Genomic DNA, 24494 nt, shown 5'->3' on the forward strand with positions numbered 1-24494 from the left:
TTATACCAACTAGCAAGGGGCGACGGGGATATACCATCACTATGTAGGCCCAACAGCTGCTGTATCCAATATGAGCTCAGCCAAGAAGGGGAATGGGAAACATGATAGAAACATTTTAAAAGGCCTCAAAAATGCCAGTCACACCCCGGTGTCCTTGGCAACTCCACCAATGGCTGCCAGTTCCCAGGATGGGGCAGAGATAACACCCGCCAACTGCACAGAAATGAAAGGAACCGAGCCAACCCACCACGACTGGCCCCCAAACCACCACAGCATAGAAGCAAGTGCACAGCTTTCCCTACAGGAAAAAGATTCAAGTCCCCAAACACAACGCTTGCCATGAGCTCAGGACTCTCTGCCTCCTTTCTTGTGATGCAGGGTTTTGAGAGAGCTAAAGAATGAATACTGCAAAGGCTGAGAGACACTGAGATGCAATCACAAGTGGCCGAGACCAACATCCATCAATCTAATAAATTGTATGCTCCTTTTATCCCACTATCCCTGCCAAGATATCTGGTAGATTTACCAAATGCTAAAATGAGGATAGCCTTTACACAGGCAAGACTAAACGTCCTTTCATTAGCAGACTGGACAGACCGACATAAAGGAGTTCCTAAGAAGGATAGAGTTTGCGGCTGCAACTCTATATCAATAGAAGACATAACTCATATAATCCTTTCTATGTGCCCTTTCTATGACGATTTCAGAAAGAATTATATCCACCCATTGCTAAGATCACAGAAGGGAAGGTTGTCTCTTGTTTTTTGCTGTCCGATGCTGTCCGAGATATACCCTTTAGAACAGGGGTCAGCAACCTTATTCAGTTGTGGGCCAGTCCACCGTCCCTCAGACCATGTGGTGGGCCAGACTATATTTGGGGGGGGGGGAAATGAATGAATTTCTATGCCCCACAAATAACCCAGAGATGCATTTTAAATAAAAGGACACATTCTACTCATGTAAATGCACACTGATTCCCGGACCATCCGCAGGCTGGACTGAGAAGGTGATTAGGTTGCCTACCCCTGCTTTAGAACATCTAAATTTCTTGTTACACAAATCTGTAAAGCCTTAATAAAACTCGAGGGGGGGACGGGAAATGATTTATCCACTAGGGGTCGGGGAGTAGAAATGTCAACTGTGATTAGTAGCAGTATTCCTGTTAATAATATTATTATTATTATTATTATTATTATTATTATTATTATTATTAGTGTGTAATGGCTGCTTGCTAAACACAATAAACCAAAAGAAAAAGGAAAGGAAAACACAATGCTGTTGACCACAATCACCTCAGGACCCAAGTAGTTTCTCCCTAGGAACCCACAGGACCAATCCGCGCCACCCAACTTCACCTGATAGGCTAGGGCAGTATAAGGTGTCGTGGCAAATGATGTAACTGGTGCTTTGCTGGTCGAGTGGAGATTTTGCCAAATCCTAAAGCTCCCCACCAAGTTCAGCTGCACTATAGGATCGCACTTAAGACATACCTCATTCTAGAGAGCAAGCAGAAAGAACTTCCACTTGTGCAACAGGCCTGATTGTCCTCTCCTCCTTCCCAGAAACCCTTTGAACACCCTCGAATTCTGCTCCAAAGGGTTGGGGGACCCTCTTAAGCAGATTATGCAGGACAAGGGAGCTGATGGAGGAAATGAGAGGAAGGTGGCATCCTATCGTGTAAGTAGAAGGAACACTGGATTCCACCCAGAGAATGAAGAACGACCATTGTTCATTTGTATATTTGGGTTCGTCTACATGTAGGCATATGGTGATAATCACTGAGGCTGAACAGAACAAAAGCTAGCTAAATGGCCCCAAAAATGCTTAGTTACCTTGTTTAAAACTGGAAGTAGAAAGAGCAAGAGAAGATCTCAAAGAGGATCAGAAATGTTTGCACTGACACTGTATAGAAGACAGTTTTGGTTAACCAGAGTCCTGAAAGAAATAATTAAAACTGGAAATGCTTTGGACTAAATAAAACATTTCCAGTGAATCTGTGAGGTCTCCTCTCTCGTTCCTGAATTAGCAACTTCCACTCTTTCCTTCTCCAATTCAAAACGAGTCACATGCAATGAAGCAAATGCCTAAATATTTTCATAATGCTGCATGAATCATGATTTTCAAACTCACTTGGAGAAAGCTTTGCGTTCATTCTATGTTGCATATGAATTGACTGTGAATAGTTCAGAATCAAAAACATTAACTATTACTTTTGGAAGCCCATGGGGAGATTATATATAAACAGTTCCATGGGCACCAGGCGATAGAAAATCTAATTAAAAAGGAGGGAATTTTTTAATTTCCTGTTTCATTATTAGCCACAGAATACTAAATTCAGAAGCGTATGTCATCCTTCCCGCTGCCCTCCTTTTTTGGCATCACACTGGACGCCAAATACCATGAAACCTAATTACCCAAATAAAAGAAAAAAAATGAGGTATTGTCTATCTGAGATGCTTTTATATGAATTAATTCCTCACTGGGGAACACGACACTGTTTTGGATAAGCAACTTTCTGGATGCTTGAACTTCGCTAGACTGAAGTCAGACCATTACATCAGAAGAAAACCAAAAAGCATGCTTAGGTAAGATCTCCCAACTTCTGCCCTAATACAGAGCAAGATACAAGAAAGCTTTCTGCTGGGTTAAATATTACATTTCGAGAAAGGTTTTAATCTTTACGTTATGCTTTGTTAAAGGACCCTGAAAAGTAAGAAATTATGCTGCAGTCCTGAACACACTGGCTTCGACCCAGCATGCCTTTTTGTGTATAGTCACATTCACACCATGCATATTATTATTCTTATAATTATTATCATTTGTATCCCACTTTTGCCCCCCAAGAAGCTCAAGGTGGCCTAGACGGTTCTCCCCCTCCTCATTTAACCCCCACAATGACCTTGTGAGGTAGGTTGGGCTGAGAGGCAGTGACCAACCCAACGTCACCCAATGACCTTCATGGATGAACACGGATCAGATTGCTTATCGACACAGGACCTCTTTGGCATTTTTTGAATAAGAAAAAAACTAGTCCAAGAAGGGGGCAGGGGATATATATATATATATATATATATATATATATATCCCATTCCTTTTCCCCAAAGGATGATATCATCTAAGTAAGTGTATGTAGCAGGGAGAGAGAAGGAAACACGAGATGGAGAGAAGCAGGCGAGAGTGAGAGACAGATGAATACAGTGGTACCTTGGTTTAAGAACAGCCCTGTTTATGAACTATTCGGTTTATGAACTCCACAAAACCAGAAGTAGTGTCCCAGTTTGCAAACTTTACCTCGGTCTAAGAACGGAAGCTGAACGGTGGAAGGGCACCAGCGGCGGGAGGCCTCATTAGGGAAAGTGTGCCTCAGTTTAAGAATGGTTTCAGTTTAAGAACAGACTTCCGGAACGGATTAAGTTCGTAAACTGAGGTACCACTGTACATTGCTTCGGGAGCTGTCTCTCTCTGGATAGCTTCTATGGGGCTGTGGGGCACTGTTGCTTTCTACCTCACCTACAATAAAGGACAGTGTGGTGCATCACTGCCACTCACCTGACCTCTCGCTGGTCGTATCACTGCTTCTTGCCAGGAGATGGAAGGGCAAGGCAGCAGGGAGGTTGTTACGGTGCAAATGGACTGGCAGGAGTGCCAAATTGACTTGGCCAGTGTGTTAGCACCATGCCAACCTCCCCAATGTGCTGTCCCTCCCTCTCCTGGGAAGCAGCAACAACATGACTGACCAAAGGTCCCATGGCTGGTGGCAGCACACCATCCTCCACCACCACCACTCACCTATGCATATTTGCAAATGAACTCAAATACTAAAAAACGTATAGCAAATTATTTTGAAACAATGCCAAACCTAGGAAAACGTTGCATCTCTGGAATTTCTCACTGCTCAGGGAAGTGGAGAGCAGATAGCTTTTATCTTCACTATGAAATTCAGCAATGGGAGATGAATTCCCTGACTGAGGTTGCAACTCTATACACGTTTACGTGGAAATAATCCTTACCGAACGCAGTGTCTAAGCATAGCGTTGTGCTGTAAAACACACTGAATTTTTTCTTACACTGATACATGATATAAATGATATAATGCAAGATTAGAAAATCAGCTGTGCGTGGCCTGATGGATTCCAAATCTGAAATTACAAAGAGCTTCTATTAAAGCATACAACATTTTTAAAGTGTTTGTAAAGCACCTGTAAACCTAGATTTCACCATCACTTTCATAGCATCAAGAACCAGTCCCCCACACCTACAGTTTTACAGACAGGCAATCTTTAGTAAACTTCAGATTTGAGTACACAGAAATGTGCACACAGACACATGCATGCACACACACACACACACACACACACACACACACACAGAGACGATAATTTTGGATTAGCAACAAAGACAAGAGAGAAATATATTGTGAATCTTTGTGTTCCCTCTTCTACTTCTTATTCCAGTGTTCCTGTCTTGTAGCATAGAGATGCACCCTTACTGTAAAGAAAGCTTTGAAATCAGTGGGTCTGCTAGTGCAAATCTGTATGTTCCCACTCAGAAGTAAGCTACATTGAGTTCACCAAGTTTTACTCCAAGGTGAACGAGAACAGGATTGTAACCTGAATCAGCTAAAACCTAGCCAATCCAGTGGTGTGGTTACAGATTACTATAGATATTCTGCAAAACGTACCCAAAATATCCATCACCCACAAACATTTAGCTTTGCAACAGTAGATGGTCAAAATTGCACTTTACAGCTCTATAATTTGTGGTCAAGATCGAGAGGATTACATGCAGAAAAATACTGCTCTCATTGCTCTGCTTCAGCTAAATTGTGGGTATGTCTTATGCAAGATATATAGAAGGGGATCTCTGTTTATGTCTTGAAATAGAAAACAGTTAACTCCAGTTACAGTTGCCAGCTTTCCCATGCAGCAGTTACGGTAATCTTTTGATCCTGGCCATAATTTCACCCCCATGTTGTAGCCTCCGCACATGAAAAACCTGATGGATCATTAACAGTTAATCCACATTTAGAACCCCAGTTGCACCTGGAACATTCACCTATATATCCAACCAGCTGGAGTCAATGACAACCAACAGGTGTTGCTATCATCAAATGTTGTCAGTTTATATTTTTAGCCACTTAAAAGCTGAGGCAACAGATTAGTAAGCTTAGCCTGACTAGTTTTGTGCTGGATCACAGACTTAAGATATTGCAAGATTTTAAAAATGCAAATATGTTGGCAGGATTTTTTGTGTTTTTAGTGATGCTTTCATGCTTCCTAGCTGTAATTTCATAAGCATGACAAAAATAGGCTATTTTAGAATACTGTTGAAATTCTTGGAACAAGTGCAGATACAATATATAAAAATGTTTTCTTTTGCAGTTCTCAAACTTTCTTTTATTAAACGACATGATAAAGTATACATACTATACATACAGAGATAGTATCAATAAAGTTAAGATAATTCCCTGTTTTCATTTATTATCTTATCCATAAACCTGTCTTAAAAAGAAAACTAACAAATATTGCAACCAACGCTCCATCTAAATTCCAAATCTGTAAATAAAATATAGGCATACAAACTTCCCATTCTGCCCTTGGTTTTAAATAACAAGAAAACACACAACAGGTAGTCAGCAACAGAAAATAATACCTAAGTAACAGTCTTAAGAGTGTGTAATGCTTGTGAAAGTATGGGACCAATACATAGTGGAGTTTAATATTAGAGCAGGCATCCCCAAACTCAGCCCTCCAGATGTTTTGGGACTACAATTCCCATCATCCCTGACTACTGGTCCTTTTAGCTAGGGATGGTGGGAGTTGTAGTCCCAAAACAGCGGGAGGGCCGAGTCTGGGGATGCCTGTATTAGAGTATCTGTGAACTTCAAATGTTAAATTTAAAGTCTTAAATCTAAAATTTTATCTTTCCCTGTTTACCTTTTGCAAAATAACCTCATGTTCCCTGTGTTCCGTGATGCTGCTATATCATCTGGAAGTGGATGGACGTATATAATCAGTGGGCTTCTTCAGGCAACTTGCTGTTGATTTGTGTAAGCAATAAAGTCATACCAAACAGATATCTATGTGTTTGTTTTGAGTGGTTGCTAGTCAGCGCTTTTCTGTCAATTTTTCAAATAAGGCCAGATTTGAGTATACTACTTTTCTTTACTAAACCCCTTTAAATTGTTCAGAGTCCGTGCTAGCATTGTTGCCTATTAACTGCTGTGAAGGCAAACTAAATCTTTGTTTTGCAGAGCTTTATTTTCATCAGTGACTATATTAAGAAGGGCTAACTGCTGCATTATTTTGATTTTTTAAAAATTCACTATTAATTGTATTCCCCTAAAAACCAGTTCAGAATTCCTGTAAGTTGGGCACGCCCACCACTCAGGCATATATGTTCCTATGCTATGTCTAGTTCAAAGAACAGTACAGAGAAGCGTAATACTTAACAAATTAATTACTTATTTGAGGGGCTGTTTGTGCCACAGATCTGCCTTTAAAAAAGGAAAAAAGAAAAAAATAATAATGAAAACTGGAGGCAGCTTTTGTATCAAAAAGACTAAATTATCTATATTCTGCATCTCTGGTTCTGTACTAAATTAGGGAAAGGAGCAACTGTAGTAATGAGTAAGGTAAGTGTGGTGATATTCTTTGTCTCATCCAAATGTAAGCAAGCAGGGTGCCATCCACAAAATATTTATGCATCCTTACTCATCATTGGTTCAACTGGGAATATGCACTGTGCTAAGAATGTTTCAGTAATTTATTTTGCAAGAGTATAACAGTTCCGAATACCAGCTTGTATAACTCTACCTCCAACTTTCTTCTCTGCATTTATATAAGAAAAAATTTCCCCTGTGTGTTTCTACACGGGCAATCTTTCAGCCATCTCAAAACACTTTTTCATTCTGCTGTAAAGCAAAAGAATGAAAGTATACACGTTGGAACAGCCAGTTCTCTGGTTTATATTTCTGCATTTTCTGGTAACAATAAATGACATTCTTTGCAAACTTTCCAATTTTAGAAAGATGGATTTCTTATAAAATCTTTTGTCTCCAAAATCTATATTTTAATTTTCAAGGCACATTTCGGGACTGAATCAGTTCAATGTGTATTTTGAAATACTCTAGGAAAAAGCTACTTGACTTTCCTCCAAGCTGAAGTACTCATTAAAGTGGAGTGCTCAAATAATTCCAACCATGATAGAGTTTTCAATTCAGCGGGGAAAGAAGTTAAACCTCATTATCAGACAATATGGAAACTTGCTCTTTCCATCCTGAGACTTTGTTTGCAGACTACCATTATCTAACTCAAAGAGGTTTGTCTACCTGCTGCGTCCAATGAAAATAATGATTATAAGCAATCAGTTCATGCATGGTCAACTGCAGACTCCAGAACCTTTGCTGAATAAAACTCAGTTTTAGGAGTCTCCCATGTTTGGCTCTTAGAGTTTATTTGAAATGATTGGGCCTGATATACTGCACCCTATACCCTTACTTTCTTTCTTTACAAGTGGCCTCATTATTTAATATCCAATCCTATTACAGTGGTACCTCGGGTTAAGTACTTAATTTGTTCCGGAGGTCTGTTCTTAACCTGAAACTGTTCTTAACCTGAAGCACCACTTTAGCTCATGGGGCCTCCCGCTGTTGCTGTGCTGCCGGAGCACGATTTCTGTCCTCATCCTGAAGCAAAGTTCTTAACCTGAGGTACTATTTCTGGGTTAGTGGAATCTGTAACCTGAAGCATATGTAACCTGAAGCATATGTAACCCGAGGTACCACTGTACTACTATTCATAGTAGCCGTAGGTATGCAACAGTGCTCCTGAAATAGAGTTAATTCACTTGTATCTATTGCTCAGCTTTACATCTCTCTTTCTAATGATACCAAGGGGGTTGTAGATGTTCTAGACCAGTGCTATCTCAGATGTCAGTTATGGGTAGGATGAGGACTAACAAACTAAATCTGGGCAAAACAGAGGTTCTTCAGTACAAAAGGTATCAGTTTCAGTGTCCAACTGGTACCATAAAAGAGGCTACACTCCCTCTGATAACACAGCCTTGCAGGTTGAGAATGTGTTTGGACCCAGCTTTGGACCTGGGTTGTCAGGCTTCAGTCAGAAGCACCTTTGAAGAATTAAGATTGCATGCCAGCTGCATCTCTTTTCTGGGACCCCTCAAGCTTGCTATGGTGATCTGTGTATTAGTCACCTCTCATATCTTGATTTCTACATGGAGCTCTGTCTTTGAACGCAGTTAAGAAATGTGAACTCGTTCAGAATTCAACAGCCAGACTTGATATGGGGGTGAAATATAGGGTTCATGTTTCCCCCACTCCAAGCACCACTTTTGTACTAATTGCCTTGGCTTCCTATTAATTTCTGGATACGATTTGAAGTGTGAGTTCTAAAAAGCTCTAAGTGGTGGGAAACCAGTTTGTCTGAATGTCTTTCTCCATATAATTCTGACCTAGAACTAAAGCATTCCAGACAGTTCCTGTCCCTACAGGTATTCATAAGGTGACCATGCAGAAAAAAGCAGGCCTCACTTCTGAAACTCTCTCACCCCACCCCAAGGAAATTCATTCCGATCCTTGCTGATTATATTCAGGAGAGAAATTAAAGCCTCTCTTTTTAATAAGCTCTCTCAGATATTTTGGCTCGCTGAACTGAAACTGAAATAGTCTGCTGGGTATATATTGCCTGTTATATTTTACTGTTTTTACTTTACACTGTTCCGATCTCCTTAGTGAGGAAGAACAGGATATATATAATTTTTAAATAAATAAATATTCCTCTTCCATCTAATTCACCTGATGATTGCAGAATCAAACCCCAGCTACCTAGGGTCAAACTAGTGCTCAAAGTTACAGAGACAAAAAGTTAAAATTAGCTTTCAGCTGGCTTACAAAAATGTATTATGGGATGCTTCGTTTATTTTCTAAAACATCATATTGACATTTACAAAACAATTGGCCAGGCATTCCAATTTCCAACTCCTATCTCTGAACTGTTACTCGTGGAATGCCGGGGGGGGGGTAGAGAGACTCACGCAAAGTGCAAAACATAGTTATGTGCGTCAAAATTCCATACAGCCTTGACTGAACTAAAGTCAGCACCGCTGTATTCCCAGACATTCTAAAACAACTGACCATTTACCTTGTAATTTCATCCTTCCTTAGAACTCAAAAGAAGCTAATTTTGTACAAGTAATTCCCAACAATTTGGCTAACAACTTGCTCGTGGAAGAAGAAGTAGCAGATTCATTCATAACTTCATTAAACAAAATTACAGACTCTAAAAGTGCTTAGAGTATTCAGTATGGATCGGGGCAACAAAACAGGCAGAGGTGGCCTTGAAGAAATCATAGCATGCAAATCCTTCCCTCATGCGCCCAAGAGGGAAGTGTTCTCACAAGTGTGGTCATGTCTGTAAGAATGTTAGGATGGCCATTACATCCCTGAGTTTTTAGAAATCCACCTCAGTGTTCTCTTTAAAAGAGGTTAATTTGTTCCTTTATTAACGAATTTTCAAAATGCTCAAAGAGTCCCGTCTCAAAACCATTTTATATAATTTTTTACCAAGGCAGGATATTTTAAGGATTAACTGAAAGGTATTAATTCGCCTGTCTATCTTCCATCTCATAAGCATTGAAGAGAAAATGAAATATTACCATAGTGTATTTTGTCATGTGAGGTGTTGTCATAGCTAAACAATCTGGAGCTTGCAAACAGAACACTTAACTGCACAATTCCCTGCCAGTGTTGCAGAAGTAATGAGCTTCAGCTGTGAAAAGGTCTTGCTCCATAAGGTAGGTAATAAATCACTATCAGAGGGAACCTAGCTCTCGTGTTGCTCCTTTTAAATACTGTTATTAACACCTCACGAGGCTTTCGCACAAATGATTTTATTTCTAAAAAATCATTAATTGAATTTTATTTTGCCCAGTTAAGGCTGCTAGATATCGAAGATGTTCACATTAAGTACAGACATATTGTTTCACCTTACGGAGGGGGATCTAAAGACTATGTATACAATGCCAATGTATTCAGGTAGATCTGCACTTTCAGTTAAGTTAATTTAGGGCCTATCCATACTTCTGCTTGTAGGAAGCACAGATCCAAGTGGTTTTCTAGGCAAGAATCCAAGCAGTTTCCCCCTTGCCCTGTTCCTTTCCCAGGGAAAACCTTCTCTTTAGCTTTAAATCAGAACGAACAGAAATCCGCTGAAAACCCAATTTCATTTGTTCTGATTGAGCGCTAAAGACCAGTTTTCCCCAAGGGAAAGGCAGCTGGAAAAGCAGAAGTACAGATGAGCCCTTACTTAGGAAGCTCAGTTCTGCTTTTCCAACAGTCCAAATCATTCTACGAGGGGAAATGACACACAGTTACGGATGAATTGTTGTGGCGGGGAAGGGAAACATGTCTGTATCTAACCTGCCCTAAGCTTCACAAAATCAATCAGTTTTTGCTAACGTGAGAGTGTAGGTCAAAAAGAATTGTTGTTGTTTTTTAAATACAATTGATGGTTAAATGCACATTGTAGAAAATAATATACTCACGTGTCCCTGGTCATCCAGTTCATTGTTTGTAAGTTTCAGTTTGTCAAAGCTAATCACCTGCCTCATCCAAGTCTCTCCTGAGGCGGGTGAATCTGGGTGGATGTACACACGGGGAGGAACCGGCGAATCAGCATTCCCAGCTACCATCCATTTGGAGCTGTGATAAACATACCTGTAGAAAGAAACCCAATGTGCATGAGATTCAGAATGGAAATAATGTGGTGGCATTGCTTAGTCGTTGTGGAGAAGCAAGAGGGGGGAGGAAAAACAGACGAGGGAAGGAGAAAGAGCGACTCACTTCTAGGCAGCAGTATTTATTTATAAAGGAGAAAAACAGTTTGGTACCCGCTATTTTTGTTTTATTTAGCCCTTTCCCCCAAATTAAACTAGCTGTTGAAAATCTTCAACTGGGGGTTCCACAAATTAGCTAAATATCAGGAGGAATTCAGGAAAAGTTGTAGCCTAATATTTAACATTACAAATGGATTGTTTCAACTGAAAACAAAATTCTAGGAAGATCTCTATTAAAGGCCACAAAATTACAGTAATTCTGAGCTTTATCTTATAACCAGAATAATATTTTCACTTATAGGTCAATCCATTTAAAATAATTTATTGAAAACTGAGCCAATGAATATATTTATGAAGTATTTTCAGCCATTATAAAAACCTCTGTAAGGTGAAACTTTTTAAAGTATTCTAAAACAGCCTTAACTTCTTTGTGTGCGTTTTAATTTTAGGACATTCAGTTCTAAAAGGGAGTAAACATCATAAGGGCTATTTGCTCTCACACTGAAAATATAATTGTTTAATTGTAATGCGGCATAAGTAATCACAGCTGACACAATCAAGACAAAATGGACATTTTGTCTTATAAAAGTATTTTTAAAATCTAAGGATGTCGGAGAATTCCGACAGAAATGGGAGAACTTGGCAGAGCTCACTTATTCATCCCATGACTGAAACAAAAATCAATCCAGCAATAATTATCAGTATTCACTGTCGCTCCTGTTTTCAGTCTGAAAATGATACGTAACTCCCCTCATCTCATTTGCACTGTGTTTCATTTGCATTGAAATGAACAGTGCAGAGTAATGTAAACATAACACAATTATGAAATTAATTGCATAATTATCTACGTAAAATTCTACGACAGAAGAAAGCAAGACGAATAATGAAGTGTTTGTCAGAAGCCGAACTGCAGCAGACTGGAAACAGCACTGCCCCCAGCAAACACGGGTCGGAATGGAAATCGATGCCTTCTTACACCTATACACAAGCCAAAGGCCCATCTATATGCAACTGCAAACACAGAACTCTTGCAAGTAGGCTGGAATTATGTGCTGGGCTGCAGTGAATATTAAAACACTTCAGGGCACTGGAACTGGGCACTGGAGCCTCACAATTACTGGAATGGGGAGATCTATTGCAGTGATGCAGTCATAACTTAATCTATTTTATTACAGAAACTTTTTTTTAAATCACTTTCATTTTTCTATTTGCAAACTATACTTTACTATGGTCCTAAGTATTATCTCAACATTTCATTTCTTATATTTACAGCAGCATTAAACATTAACTGGGCTTCAATAATGAATTATTAAATATCAGAAATTTATTTTAAACTGTTTATAGTTGAATAATGGCCTTGACATCAAGAGAAGCAGAACTGGGATCACTGGCTTGAATTCAAAGTGTCCCTTCTTCAAATGGAAAGGCTCATACCGTTTGCTGAAAGGTTGCAGTCCTAGCAAGCACTCCTGCTGGCTGATTCGTCAATTTCCCTTCCCTTTGCAGATCCAGCACCACCACTACCTATTCCAGATGGCCCCCTACCCCACAGAGCAGATGTTCAGGAGGTGAAGGGATAGCAGGAAAGGGGGAGAAATCAGTGAAAAACACCTATCTGTCTCACCCACCCACACCACAGACAGAGGAAATGTCCCATGTTCTGCTCACAAGAACTCAGAATCTGATCCTAGGGACACAATCAACAAAGCACTGGTCCCATCTAAGCCATTTAAAATAATATTAGTCATTTTAATTTTAAATAAATCCATTATATGAAAAGCTTTCTACCTAAGTTCAAGAGGAAAGGGGGGGAATAAGTATGCCGTCTGACATATAGAAAGACTGAAATGTACAACAAAATCATCTGCATGTGTGAATCGCGGACATAAAATTCAGTCAAACCAATCTACTGGTGATTTAATTTCATTACTAATTTCAATCTTGAATACGTTGTTGCTAACTTTAGAGATATGCCATTGCAAAAAATATGCCAAATGTATGAGCGTTCATGAATACTTATCAAGTTCAATGGGATCTCCTCTGAAGAAAGCCTTATTTAGGTTTGTACGCTTAGACTAACTCATCAAATGTTATCTGATTCCAATTCAGACCCAAGACACTGACCTTTAAAAAACAATCTAATTTATGTTGAGCCAAAGGAAAGATTACAGACTACAATCCAGCCAGTTATACAATTTTAAGACTCGCTAAACAGTGTATCCAGTGTTTTCCTTTTATATACAGGGACACATATTTGATGGAAATTTAATAACAATGTGGCAAGGGCAAACAAATTCAACTATCCCACAAAGCAAGCGTAATTATGCCATGCTCCTGCTAGTGCAAGGCACAAGCTAGTTAAAATAAAGTAAAACCATAATGATCCTAATCATTCTGACACAGTTAAATTAACCATTTAAATCCAGATATTCTGTCAAAACATAGAAGTGAACCAGGCCATCTGAAAGCAGCAATATTCCATATATTAAGAAAGTATCAGAGAGCTGCATACATTCCCACCCCCACCCCCCAATTAATGCTGTAGTCACAGCCTGGTATTACAACCATGAGTAAATTATGTTGGAAGCATGTCTCATGGGTACTTTCATGAAATGGCTACAAGCAAAAAATGGTAGCACTCTCCAATGAATATACAGAGCTCTGTGTCAATATAAAGGTTCACATAGCACCTTCATTTTGCATCTGTCACATGCTCAAGACACACTTCTTCATCTTGGCCTATGACACCTGAGATATTTTCAGTACCTACCCTATTCTTATAACAGTAATTTGCTTCAAACTGTTTTAATGTTACTTTTTAAAATTGCCATAGGTCACTTGTGTTGAAGGGCAGATAAGAAAGTCATCAACAACAAAAGAAATCATCCCAGTTTTTACAACACTTGTGGTAAATGCTCCATAAACCCATGAGGTATGAGCATACACAACATTCTTTGCCAGAAAAAAAAAATGGACACAGGCTTTGCTTATACAAAATTCCATTTCCATATCAGAGCCTGGACCAAAAAGCATTCTCTGTTCCTTAATATCATTCAATCTGTAACGGAACTGCAGGTTTGCCCTCACTTTTGAAATGTCAATTTGCTGAGAAACTTGTCAAACGTAAAACAGAAATAATAACGGCACATAATACGTACTGTACAGTAAGATGACTGGTTTAAAAAAGGAGCAAAAACTTCAGACCATATACAAGGCATGACTGAACCTATTTATACAACAAGACTGAGAGGACTGGGAGAAGGAAAGTTAAGCATAAGGAAGCTATCTTCCTTAAGTTCAATAACTTGGGCTTCTTAACGAAAGAATTAAAAAAAAACTGTTCTAATGATGGTATCATTAAAAGTGCTAATAGACAAGAACACGGAGAACCATTTGGGCAACCCTTCTTTAATGCAACAGCAAATATACTTGGGATGCAGATCTGTCATCTCTTAAATTGCTAAAAGAAGTCACTGTGTTCCCATTCCTACAAATTCATGCCAGGAGTTCTAGAGGGAAATGATTACTTAGATGTGCATTGCCTTGGTCGAGGTCTACATGATCAAGACCTTATGTTAAAGCATTTAAGGAGTGATTACTGATAGCTACTAGCCAATTATTGCAAATAGCTGCACAGACAGAAATGCTGTTAAATAACTAAACAAAGAAAGCCACCAAAAGTGCTATTCTGCAATTATACTCGAACCTGTGCCTCGTACAAACACTCTCTTGAAATAATTTGATAGTTCAAGTAACTTATATGTTTAGCACAGAATTTAAGGTTTTTTTGCACTTACTTATTAATGTTTAATAACCTTATGCAGACAACTGCTATCTGAATAGCCACTGAAAATACGCAATATTCTCTCATAGTGCTGTTCTTTAACTGGGTTTGAATGGTGGTTTATACAGGTTATGGACAATCCACCCCAGTCTTCCCAGCTTCAGTAAGTATTTCCAAGTAAGGGGGCTCAAGGACAGCAGCTTGTGATGGGGGGGGGATATGATTTGGATAATGTAGAATGTGTTCAAAATATGAGCCAATGTACAAAGCAGTTCAATAAAACAAGCCTTGATTGTTCTCACGTGCTTGGCACAAGGCACTTATTTTTCATGCAGTGAGATGAAGATAGGAATTTGGGAGTTAAGCACAACCTTCTGTTAATTTCCAAACTAGCAATATTCTTTTGCAGTTCCTGATATCCCAAAGTCTTATATACTGCAATTACCTGTATCTTTTGTTATCCACGGGGACAATGTCCATGGCAATATAGTATTGCTGATGAGGGTCTAGGCCTGAAATTTTCACTCTCATTGCAGGAAACATCCGTCTGAACACAGAAAAAGAAGAGCATTTAATAAAAAAACAGACATGGAATACATAAACAGCAACATGTTTGTGGAATCTACCTCCAACTCTTTTTCATTTAAAGTTATTTGTCGGAAGCTTCTCTTTTTAAATAATTATACTCATTCACAAAATAGACTTACGGCACACGCCTCCATGGATTTAATTTTTTTTTGCTGAACAACACTTGTGTTTTTCCCCCTGAAATTTCTTCAAAGAGCAAACTGCCAAATCATTCAGATGCAATTGTTAAGCATTTTTTAATGGAGATTTTCTTTTAGCAGTTTTTTTTTTAAAAAAAGGTAATTCTAAGAAAACATGTGCTTAATTTGGAACTGTAATTCACAAAAGAACAGATTTTTCAGAGATTGAAGTTTGGATTCTAAGCAAATTGAAGTAATTTCTAAGCCACATAGATCATTGCATCCAGCACTGGCTTTGTATGCAATGAGCATCTTCCCCATGTACACAACTGTGTATTGAAATCATGAGCAGGACCACGGGTGATGCTTGTTTCTTATTTCCAGTGCAGGCTTGTACTGATTACCTAGATCACATCAAAAATATTTTTAAGAGAGTATTAACCATGAATCAAGGAGAGTGTCATTGTGACCATTGCCTGCTCAGGGGTTTCCCAATGGCATCTAGTTGCCCAGCGGGAAAACAGAATGCTGGACTAAACGGTCTATGGTCTGATCCAGCGGGACTTTCCTTATATGCTTAAGATGACATTAGAAACAAGTTCCATTCAAATGAATGGGATTTACTTCTGCAGAAATGCAATCAGGATTGGGCTACAATTTAAGTCTAAGGTTGCAGTCCTATACAAACTTAACTGGGAGTAAATCCCATTAAACTCAACGGGGTTTACTTCTGTGTAGACATGAATAGGATTTCACTAGAAGGTGAATTAGTTACTTGAGGTGCAATCCTAACCTGTTTTCTCATAAGAAATCCCCACTAACTTCAAAGGAACTTACTCTCTAATAAATATACTCTGGTTTCTCTTCGGATTGCATAAATATGCTTGGGACTGCAGCCTTTTTATTATTTAACAATATCAAACAATTAGCAATTCTATAATGGAATTCTATGGAATGACAGTCTAAATATAGAATCATGACAATGCCATAGGATTTATTATACTAGTATAGACAAAGTACAATCAAAGAGCACAGCTCCCATTCATTTCAATTGGGCTTGCAGAGGGATCGTTTAAGCCAAGGGATGTGTTCTATGAATTCAGAAGATATGTAAAATCTTCATTTTTAGATATTATAAAGTTCATTTTCTTAGGGACAGGAATTGATATCAAATCTACACTAATACAAAGGTGCACATGTGAAGCTTTGCTAGAATCACACTGAAGTGGTTATAGGTTGTAGAAGTTTAAAATACATTTTATTTTCAAATTAACATATACCCGATACCTGTCTCTATTCATCTGTTTTGAAGGATATTTTTCACAAAGGCATGCTATATTTTTCTTTCTATACAAATGAACATGCAATGCTATTTTCTTGTATTACTGATGTTGTTGGAAATGCATGAAATCAAAGTTAGATTTTGGAAGGGGGAAAGGAGTTATTGACATCATGGCTAACTAAAAAAGAGGGCAAAACTAGCTGCTGCTAACTAGTTCTTGCTGTTATTTCAGTGCACCTGTAAGATAAAAAAGAAAAATTTTGACAGGACAACTTTTAAGACAAATGTTGCCTTGTGCTGTTTAAGACTGCACTTCAATCATTAATAAAGCCCCTCTGAAAATGTAGAAGGTAACATATGGATTCAATAAAATATGTTTCTGTAATTTCTAATAAGTTCAGATACTTTTATACTGTGCAGGTTTTTACCATGTGTATCCTTTGGAAAGGGAAGAAAAAAAGTTCTTTTAAGAACCTAGCATTCATGCCCTTTAACATAATGAACAGGAAACCTAGAAGTCCACATATTTCTATATCATCTGAAATGACTGTGGCCTATCCAGCTTTATAAATCAATTTGCTTAATTCATTTTGACATATTGACAGATTTGGGATCGTATTCTCAACTTTAAGCATTACAGAAATTAAGAGGCAATTTAAACATCCAGCTTCTGCAGCATAAAGACTTTGTATTTAATTAAGATGGTGGAGAAAGCTATCTTGTGAAACAACATGCTGCAACATATAACATCTTAAGCCATCCACATTGCAAAACCAAGAGAGATCAGTGGGTTCTCCTGTATATATGGATTCGACTTGATCTTCTGCAATAATCTACTCAGAAAACATCTAGTAGAATTTTAACCATGCTAAAAATGTCAGGCACTGTACAGTGGTACCTCAGATTACATACGCTTCAGGTTACAGACTCTGCTAACCCAGAAATATTACCTCAGGATGAGAACAAAATCTTGCAGCGGCAGCAGGAGGCCCCATTAGCTAAAGTGGTGCTTCAGGTTAAGAACAGTTTCAGGTTAAGAACGGACCTCCAGAACAAATTAAGTTCTTAACCCGAGGTACCACTGTAATTATACACATGTCTTATATATATTTCTACAGAGTCAATACAGACTTCTTAAGAGGCAGATGGCTCACTTCTAAAATGACCCCATCACTTGTAAACAATTCAATTTTAAATCAAGTGATTTTATTTCAAGTACTCCAGATCAGGCTGTTAGTTTGCAAAGCCTTATTGCCACTTACTTTAAAATCAGTATCTCTAGGTCAGGGGCAGAATGACCTAATAACCAAACCTTAAACAAACGACACAGAATTCAACAGTTTACAAAGACCTGCTCACAAGTAGTTTAGAGTAACAGAATGCCGCTTGGAAATAAAACACCTTTTAGGATTGTTAAGCAGATAAACTAAGTCTATTAAGAGATGAATGGTACTGTTTTGAGGCAACCCCCTCCGGCTGAATGTGAGGGAGAGAACTGTCAAGAGTGCGCAAAATGGATGCATGGCATTCGCAAAACCTCGGCCCTTCTCCAAGCGGCGCAGCGCCGTTGGCGAAAGCGGGAAAGGCGCCTAAGGGCGCTGCGGGCCTGCCGCTCTTTCCAAAGTGTTTCGGCCACTCTTTCCTATGGCTGCCTGCCTGGCTGGCTGGGTCCGGGAGGCCTTGCTTTGCTCGTGTTGTTTCGCGTTTCGTTCCTTACCTCCCCGCCTTGGTGATGATCATCTCGGTGCCGATCTCGTGAAAGCGCTTCCAGAGCTCGGCGCCCTGCAGGTCGACGCGAGGCACCGGCGGGGCCAGCAAGGGAGAAGCAGGCCGGGAGGAGCCTTTGGCCTTGGCGGGGCCTCCGGGGGACAGCGGCGGCGACGTAGCGCTCAGGAAGCTGTCCTCGCAGCCACCTGCAGGAGGGGGAAAGCGGGCGACGGATTAGAGAGCGCGCCGGGCAAAGAAACGCGAGGCCCGGAGGCGCCAAATCTCGAGAGGCGCGGGGCGCAATGTGCCCTTATTGCTGCCTTAACGCGTCTTTGGCTACTCGGGAAAGGCCGGCGCCAAACCTAGAGAGGCGAGGGGCGCAATGTGCCCTCATTGCTGCCTTGCGCGCCTTCTCGGGAAAGGCCGGCGCTTCTAGGGATCACGGGCCAAGCCGAGAAAGGCCCAAGCCGGCGGCCCCTTCCTTCTCCCAGCGGCACGTGCGTCCTGCGCCTTCCCCCGCGCCGCCTTTTTGCTCGCTTCGGCGCAGCCTGGGGCGCTCCTCTGCGCGGGGCCAGGACGCACAAGGAAGAGGGCTGGGAAAGGGATTCGCTTGCAGAAAGGCCGCCGGGCCCGGTCGAAGGCGGGAAGGGAAGAAGTGCCCGTTTCCCTCACCGCCACACCAGGGAGACGAGCCCCGGAAGGGGGCCGGGGGGGGGGTCTTTCGGTAGCAGGCGCGCGCGTCCTTGCGAAAGACGTGGCCCTTCCTCCGAGCAGAAGGAAGCCACGGTTCGGGTCAACGAGGGCGGCTTGGAGGAAGCCGGCCACCTCGGGCCCGTCTGCTGGGAGGTCGAGGGCCTTCGCTTCGAGGAAGGCCCGTCGGTGTCAGTGGAAGTCCCGAACCAGGGTCAGGATCGAGCTGCCAAGCTAGGTTCATCTTTTCCTGCATTATAGCGCAACTCCGCGCAACAGCAGTTTAAAGATCCTCGGTTTTTCTGCATGTTTTAGAGTCTTGCAGCATCTTTATGATGGCATGCGTTTTCATAAACTACGGCTATTTTTCTTCGCTGAACGACGAACATTTTCGCTGGGGGACTTTTGGGCAGGTTCTGCAATTCTCGGGGATTATGAGGTGCAAAACTGCGCAGGCCCAAATGCTATAAAAGTATACATGATCGTAGCAATAAAATCGGCGTTTCAACTGTACTGTAGAGACTTTCTTAAGATTTCTGTGGGTTACACCCATGTTGCCCGGTGCGCTCCTAGACGCTACTCAGCAAGACCCACTGAGTTCAATAGAATTTACGCCCAGATAAGTGGGCATAGGATTGCAGTCTAAAATAGAAAGCCAAGCATTCCAATCCAAAACACATTTGAAAATAAACCCTAAGGATTTGAAATGGATTAAATATAAAATGGATTAAATATAAAAGGAACTGGTTTCTTTATTTTTATAAAGAATGTTAATCCATTTTCTCGCTAAACAAATCCCTAAGACTAGTCATTTTAGTTCCATTTTTTGTGGGAAGGCACCAAAATAATAAAAATGAATGACTAGAAACAAATTATATGGAATGTATTGTTCCGTGTAATTATTATTCGTATATGTTTATTTGATATTTAATAAAAGACACCAAACATCTTCTGACTCTGGGTGCACTTAAAAAACCTCTGTGTTTCTAATTAGTTAAAGCTGAAGCAGATATGAAAACAATAGTGTGGAAAAAAGACCGAGAATGTTATTAAAGTATCTGTTCATTAGTTTGGCACCTAAACAGAACAATTAAGACATAAGTGGGTGTGCTTGAGCATTCCTATTAAGAATAAAAAATATGTCAGCTAGAAATCGTTAAGACTGGATTTTGTATAAACTGAATGATTTATTAATGGATAAATAAGGGTTAAAACCATCTGCAATTATCTGATAAAGTTAAGAACATCTAATAGTACTATCACAACCAGTAATTTAAAGATAAACCCCTCATGTATATAATTCCTTTTGGTACCAGTAAGATTTACGCAGGCCTGATTTTGTGCCCACTGTCTGAAACAAAGTACTGTAACCCGTTTGGTTTAGCGTCACAAGACTCTTGTGTTCGCATGTCTTTGGGCGCTTCTTTGGGATCAAGTCCCATTGAACTCAACCAGATGAGGAAACCCATAGGACTCCTCTCAGAATGGAGAAGAATCGCACAGATATTGCAATGTGCATAAAATTAATGCTAAATAATGAAAACGATCGTTAGAGAGGGGGGTGTTATTCTCACGCCATCGGAAGTATTCTTAAACAATAGCGGGTTGATCTTGCATTTCACCCCCACTCGCCCACCCACTCAGACCTGGGAAAACTGCAGGGGGAGGACACTTGGGCACAGTCAAGATCGCCTGGTTTTTAGCAGGGTACCGAGGGCAAGCTCTGGGCCATGACAGCTGTCCCCGGAGAGGCCACTCGGTTTGGGTACAAGGAGAGTACGATCGCCCCCCGAGGGGGGGGGAAGCCTTCGGAAGCGGGGCGCCTGGGGAGACGGGCTTTCACGGAAAGAAGGGGAGCCCGAGAGGGGCATTCCCCACACCCCACCCCACCCCGCAACAACACAGGCCGGGGCGCTACCTCGCTCACTCACCGGGAGGCAGAGCCCGGACCCCGCAGCTCCTCTCGGCCGCGGCCGGCCCCGTCTCGGCGCTGGGCGCCAAAGCGTCCGCGCCTTCGGCGGCGCCCTTCCCGCAGCTGCTCGCCCCTTCGGCGGCCGCCGGTGGCGCCTCTTCCCCGGCCACTTTCCTCCGCTTCGGCGGCTGTTGCTGCTCCTGTTGCTGCTGCTGCTGCTGCTGCTGCTTCTCGGCGCCGATGAGGGCTTCCACCGAGAAGGCGTGCGCCTTGAGGCTCAGCATGGCGCACGGGGACGCTCGCCTTTTCTCCGCCATGCCCGGGCCGGGCCGGGAGCCCTCCGCCACTCTTCCCCGGGCGCCTGATCGCCTCCTTCCAGGCCGCGCCGTCCGCCTTCGCGTCGCCTCCTTCTCTTTTACATCCGACTTCAGGCAGCCCAAAGAGGTTTGGGGTTCGTGTCCCCCCTCCTCCTCTTCTCCCTTTCCCTCCTCTTTTCTTCCCAAGCCCGATCTATTCCTTTTTGGAAAAGCAGCGCTTCTCTTCTTCTTCTTCTCCTCTCCCTCCTCCCCCTCCTCCTCCTCTTCTTCTTCCTGCAAGCTCTGCTTCGTCTGAGGGGCCAAACAGCTCTGACATGGGTAACAAACGCTCTGCGGACACAAATTAGGGCTTGTAATTGAAATTTGTTGCCTTGATCTGTCAGCACTTCCAGGCAGGAGACCGGTGGGAAGAACTTGCTCATTAGTGTCAATAAAGGGACGGCGACGGGGCGGAGCCCAAAGGACCGGAACGCCTGTCAATCAGGAGGTGCCCTCGGCCAATCAGAAATTACGGGTCCCCTCACCCTCTCCCCCCCAAAAAACCGGTTGCTTCTTCCTTAGAAGGTTATGCAAGTGGATGGGGAGCGGGGGAGCAATCTAAGGGGTGCCTGCCACCCTCTCTTCCGTTCCTAGCACCCCAAAGCAACCCCGTCTCTTTCGTATTCTTACAGCCCTTTGCTCTCTCCAGGCAAGGTGCTGGATTTATCTAGCATTTAACCAAAAATCAACTAATCAAGTGGATTTAGTAATCCAGATCTGGGTGGTATCAGGGGGAAAGGGGGGAGCTGGGTTCTAGTTCCACCTCCTTGGGGAGACCCGTTGGGTGGCTCTGGGAAAGTAATGGTTTTTCAGCCTCAGTTCTCCATCCGTAAAATGGAAATAACCGCGACGCTGCTTGCAAGGGTAATGTGTGCTCAAGCAGTGTAAATGCTGCAGAAGGAGAAGTCTCATGACGTTTTACAAAATTACAGGCAGCTCAGGCTGGTACAGCGCAAGCCGTTTGCAGTCGTTTTTCACTTTGCTCCCAAACCCCAAAATAAACAATAAATAAATTGAGATATAAATACTTATTTAAAGTATGGCAATTTTTTTAAATTTAGAGGCGGAGAGAATAATTAATGCATTCTTATGGCTATATTTCCAAAGGACAATTGTTTTGTTCCTTTCCAGCATAAACTGAGCAGTGAACGTTTAGTTTTTTAAAATATTAATAGTAAAAAAAAAAAACCATGTGTAGAATAAGAGCTACATATTTAATCCTCCATATAGAGGGATCTTTAGACATGTTTAAAACTGCACCCCAGCAATGAAGACGTAGCGCACCATTTACTGGGAAATTCTCCTGCGCAAGAGCAGAGACCGTTGTTCCTATATTCTTTCAAATGTGAATTAAACATAAGGATTTTTTTCCTCGGTGAAAGCAGGATCCTTTTATTTCCATCAGTTATATTCCCAGGAGTCTGCGACTCCCATAAAGTCAATGCGGGTATAGTGCCACCCACTGTCTCCATTCCCCTTATATTCCTCCTTAGAGTCTAACTAATGACCTAGGACTGAAAGCTTTAATCAAATAATAGATACAATTCATCGGATAATATACCGACTGCAAGGTTAAAATATAATTTTAATCTCATATGAATTTGTTTCTGATGGTGCCTGGTAAATAAATATTAATCCATGCACCACCTCTTCTGTTTTAACCCCCCCTTTTTTGCGATTCAATTGATAATTTCCCAAACGGTTAGCTTACAACCTGGGGTAGATTATACAAATTAACCACACTGTATACACTTTCCAAATTGAACTGTGGACCTCGTTATGTTTATTCAAAATTATGTACGCTATCTTTGCGAACATTCTGAGAAGCGAAGATAAAATAAGTTTTTTTGTTATATTGTCATTTAAAAAGTTATTTGTTTATTGCCTCTGGAGAAAACCAGTCGGATGAACAGCCATAGAATGTGTATTTGTGTGTGTGTTCTTTTCCTGCTCAGTGTGTTCGTAGTACCAATTTAATTTTTTCACTAAAATTCTTAAATTATAAGCAACAAGCGGGCTTCATCCCAACACTGCGAGCAGGCTTCAAAACCATCTCTCTCTCCTCTGCTCTGCTCTATGTGAACATGTGTGCCTCTGATGGCGGGTAGTTCTACACCCCTATATGCATTTTCTTAGAAGAAAATACTTCTGATTTCAGCTGAGCCTTTTTCCAGGTACAATCATCACACCAGAGAGAGAGAGAGAGAGCCGTCCCTGACAGAGCTTGGGGCATCGTTACCTGATTTATTTCACCAGTAATCATTTTCAGATCCAAACTGTATTTATTAAATATTTATGTATTGCTCCCCCGCCCCGCTGCCAGCTTGGCCTTACGTTGTTATTTACTATTGTGATTCCTTTATTCGATTTCTCTCCCTCCCTTCCCCCCAAAGGAGACCGAGACAGGAGCAAATATCACCTCTCCCTTTGACAGATAAGGCTACCTTTGCAGTTGGGCGGACATCTTTGTTCTTTAACTAAGCAGGTTATAATACTGGTCGCCTGGAACTAGAGGTATTCAGACACAGTGACTTGCCATTCGCATACTGTGATCATTCCGAAGGAGCCCCAGGGTTGTTAATGGGATTACTCTGGAGCAGGTAATCTCACAGCCTAAACACACTCAGTTGGAACCCACCGTGGAAATAATCCAGGTCGGTTTTGGGGTTGTTGTTTTTAACTCAATTTATTCTACAATGAATTATGAACTGCAGAGTTTAATCTAGGAGGGATTCGTGTTTCAGTTTTTGTCCCACTTTTAAGCCACAGCGGAGTAGCAATTTTCTTACACAGTGTGTCGATGTACTGTAGTTAGTATTTTACTCTCTTTGGGTGAGCAATCCTTTCCCCGAGCACATTTTGGAGAGTCTGAAGTTGAATGCGCGCGTGTGTTTCCCTCCTGTTCGTTTATAATATTGTTATTATTGTTGCTGTTACTCCTCTTAAAACGATGCATCTCTGGAGCCCGAGCAACAGAGCGAATGGGAACGTTTGGAGGATGGAATTTAACATGTCACAAAAAATGTAAATCCATCTGTCGCTTCCTTGGCGGCCAGGCAGTTGGAGAGGTCAGCGTTTACAAGAAAGGGACTCTGGAAGTTCAAAAGCTTCGGTGATAATTCGCTCCCCATCTATACACATACACACATGCATATATAACCACTACTCTCCTGAGCAAACCTGGTTAAAAGTCAGTGCCACT

The 24494-nt window shown here is 41.3% G+C and overlaps 1 protein-coding gene across 1 annotated transcript in view; it reads right to left on the bottom strand.

Moving 5' to 3' along the window:
- Window positions 1-21687, bottom strand: part of TBX18 (T-box transcription factor 18) — a 34953-nt gene extending 13266 nt beyond the window's left edge. The window contains exons 1-4 of the mRNA XM_083608238.1: window positions 20956-21687; window positions 18345-18540; window positions 15084-15185; window positions 10564-10735 (exon numbers count right to left, since the gene is read on the bottom strand). Coding sequence (XP_083464364.1) covers window positions 10564-10735; window positions 15084-15185; window positions 18345-18540; window positions 20956-21253 — 768 coding nt within the window. The 5' untranslated portion in view covers window positions 21254-21687. The remainder of the gene's footprint in view (window positions 1-10563; window positions 10736-15083; window positions 15186-18344; window positions 18541-20955) is intronic.
- Between the last annotated feature and the right edge of the window lie 2807 nt (window positions 21688-24494).

Source organism: Podarcis filfolensis, assembly GCF_964270895.1.
Source record: "Podarcis filfolensis genome assembly, chromosome: 3".
Lineage (NCBI taxonomy): Eukaryota > Metazoa > Chordata > Lepidosauria > Squamata > Lacertidae > Podarcis > Podarcis filfolensis.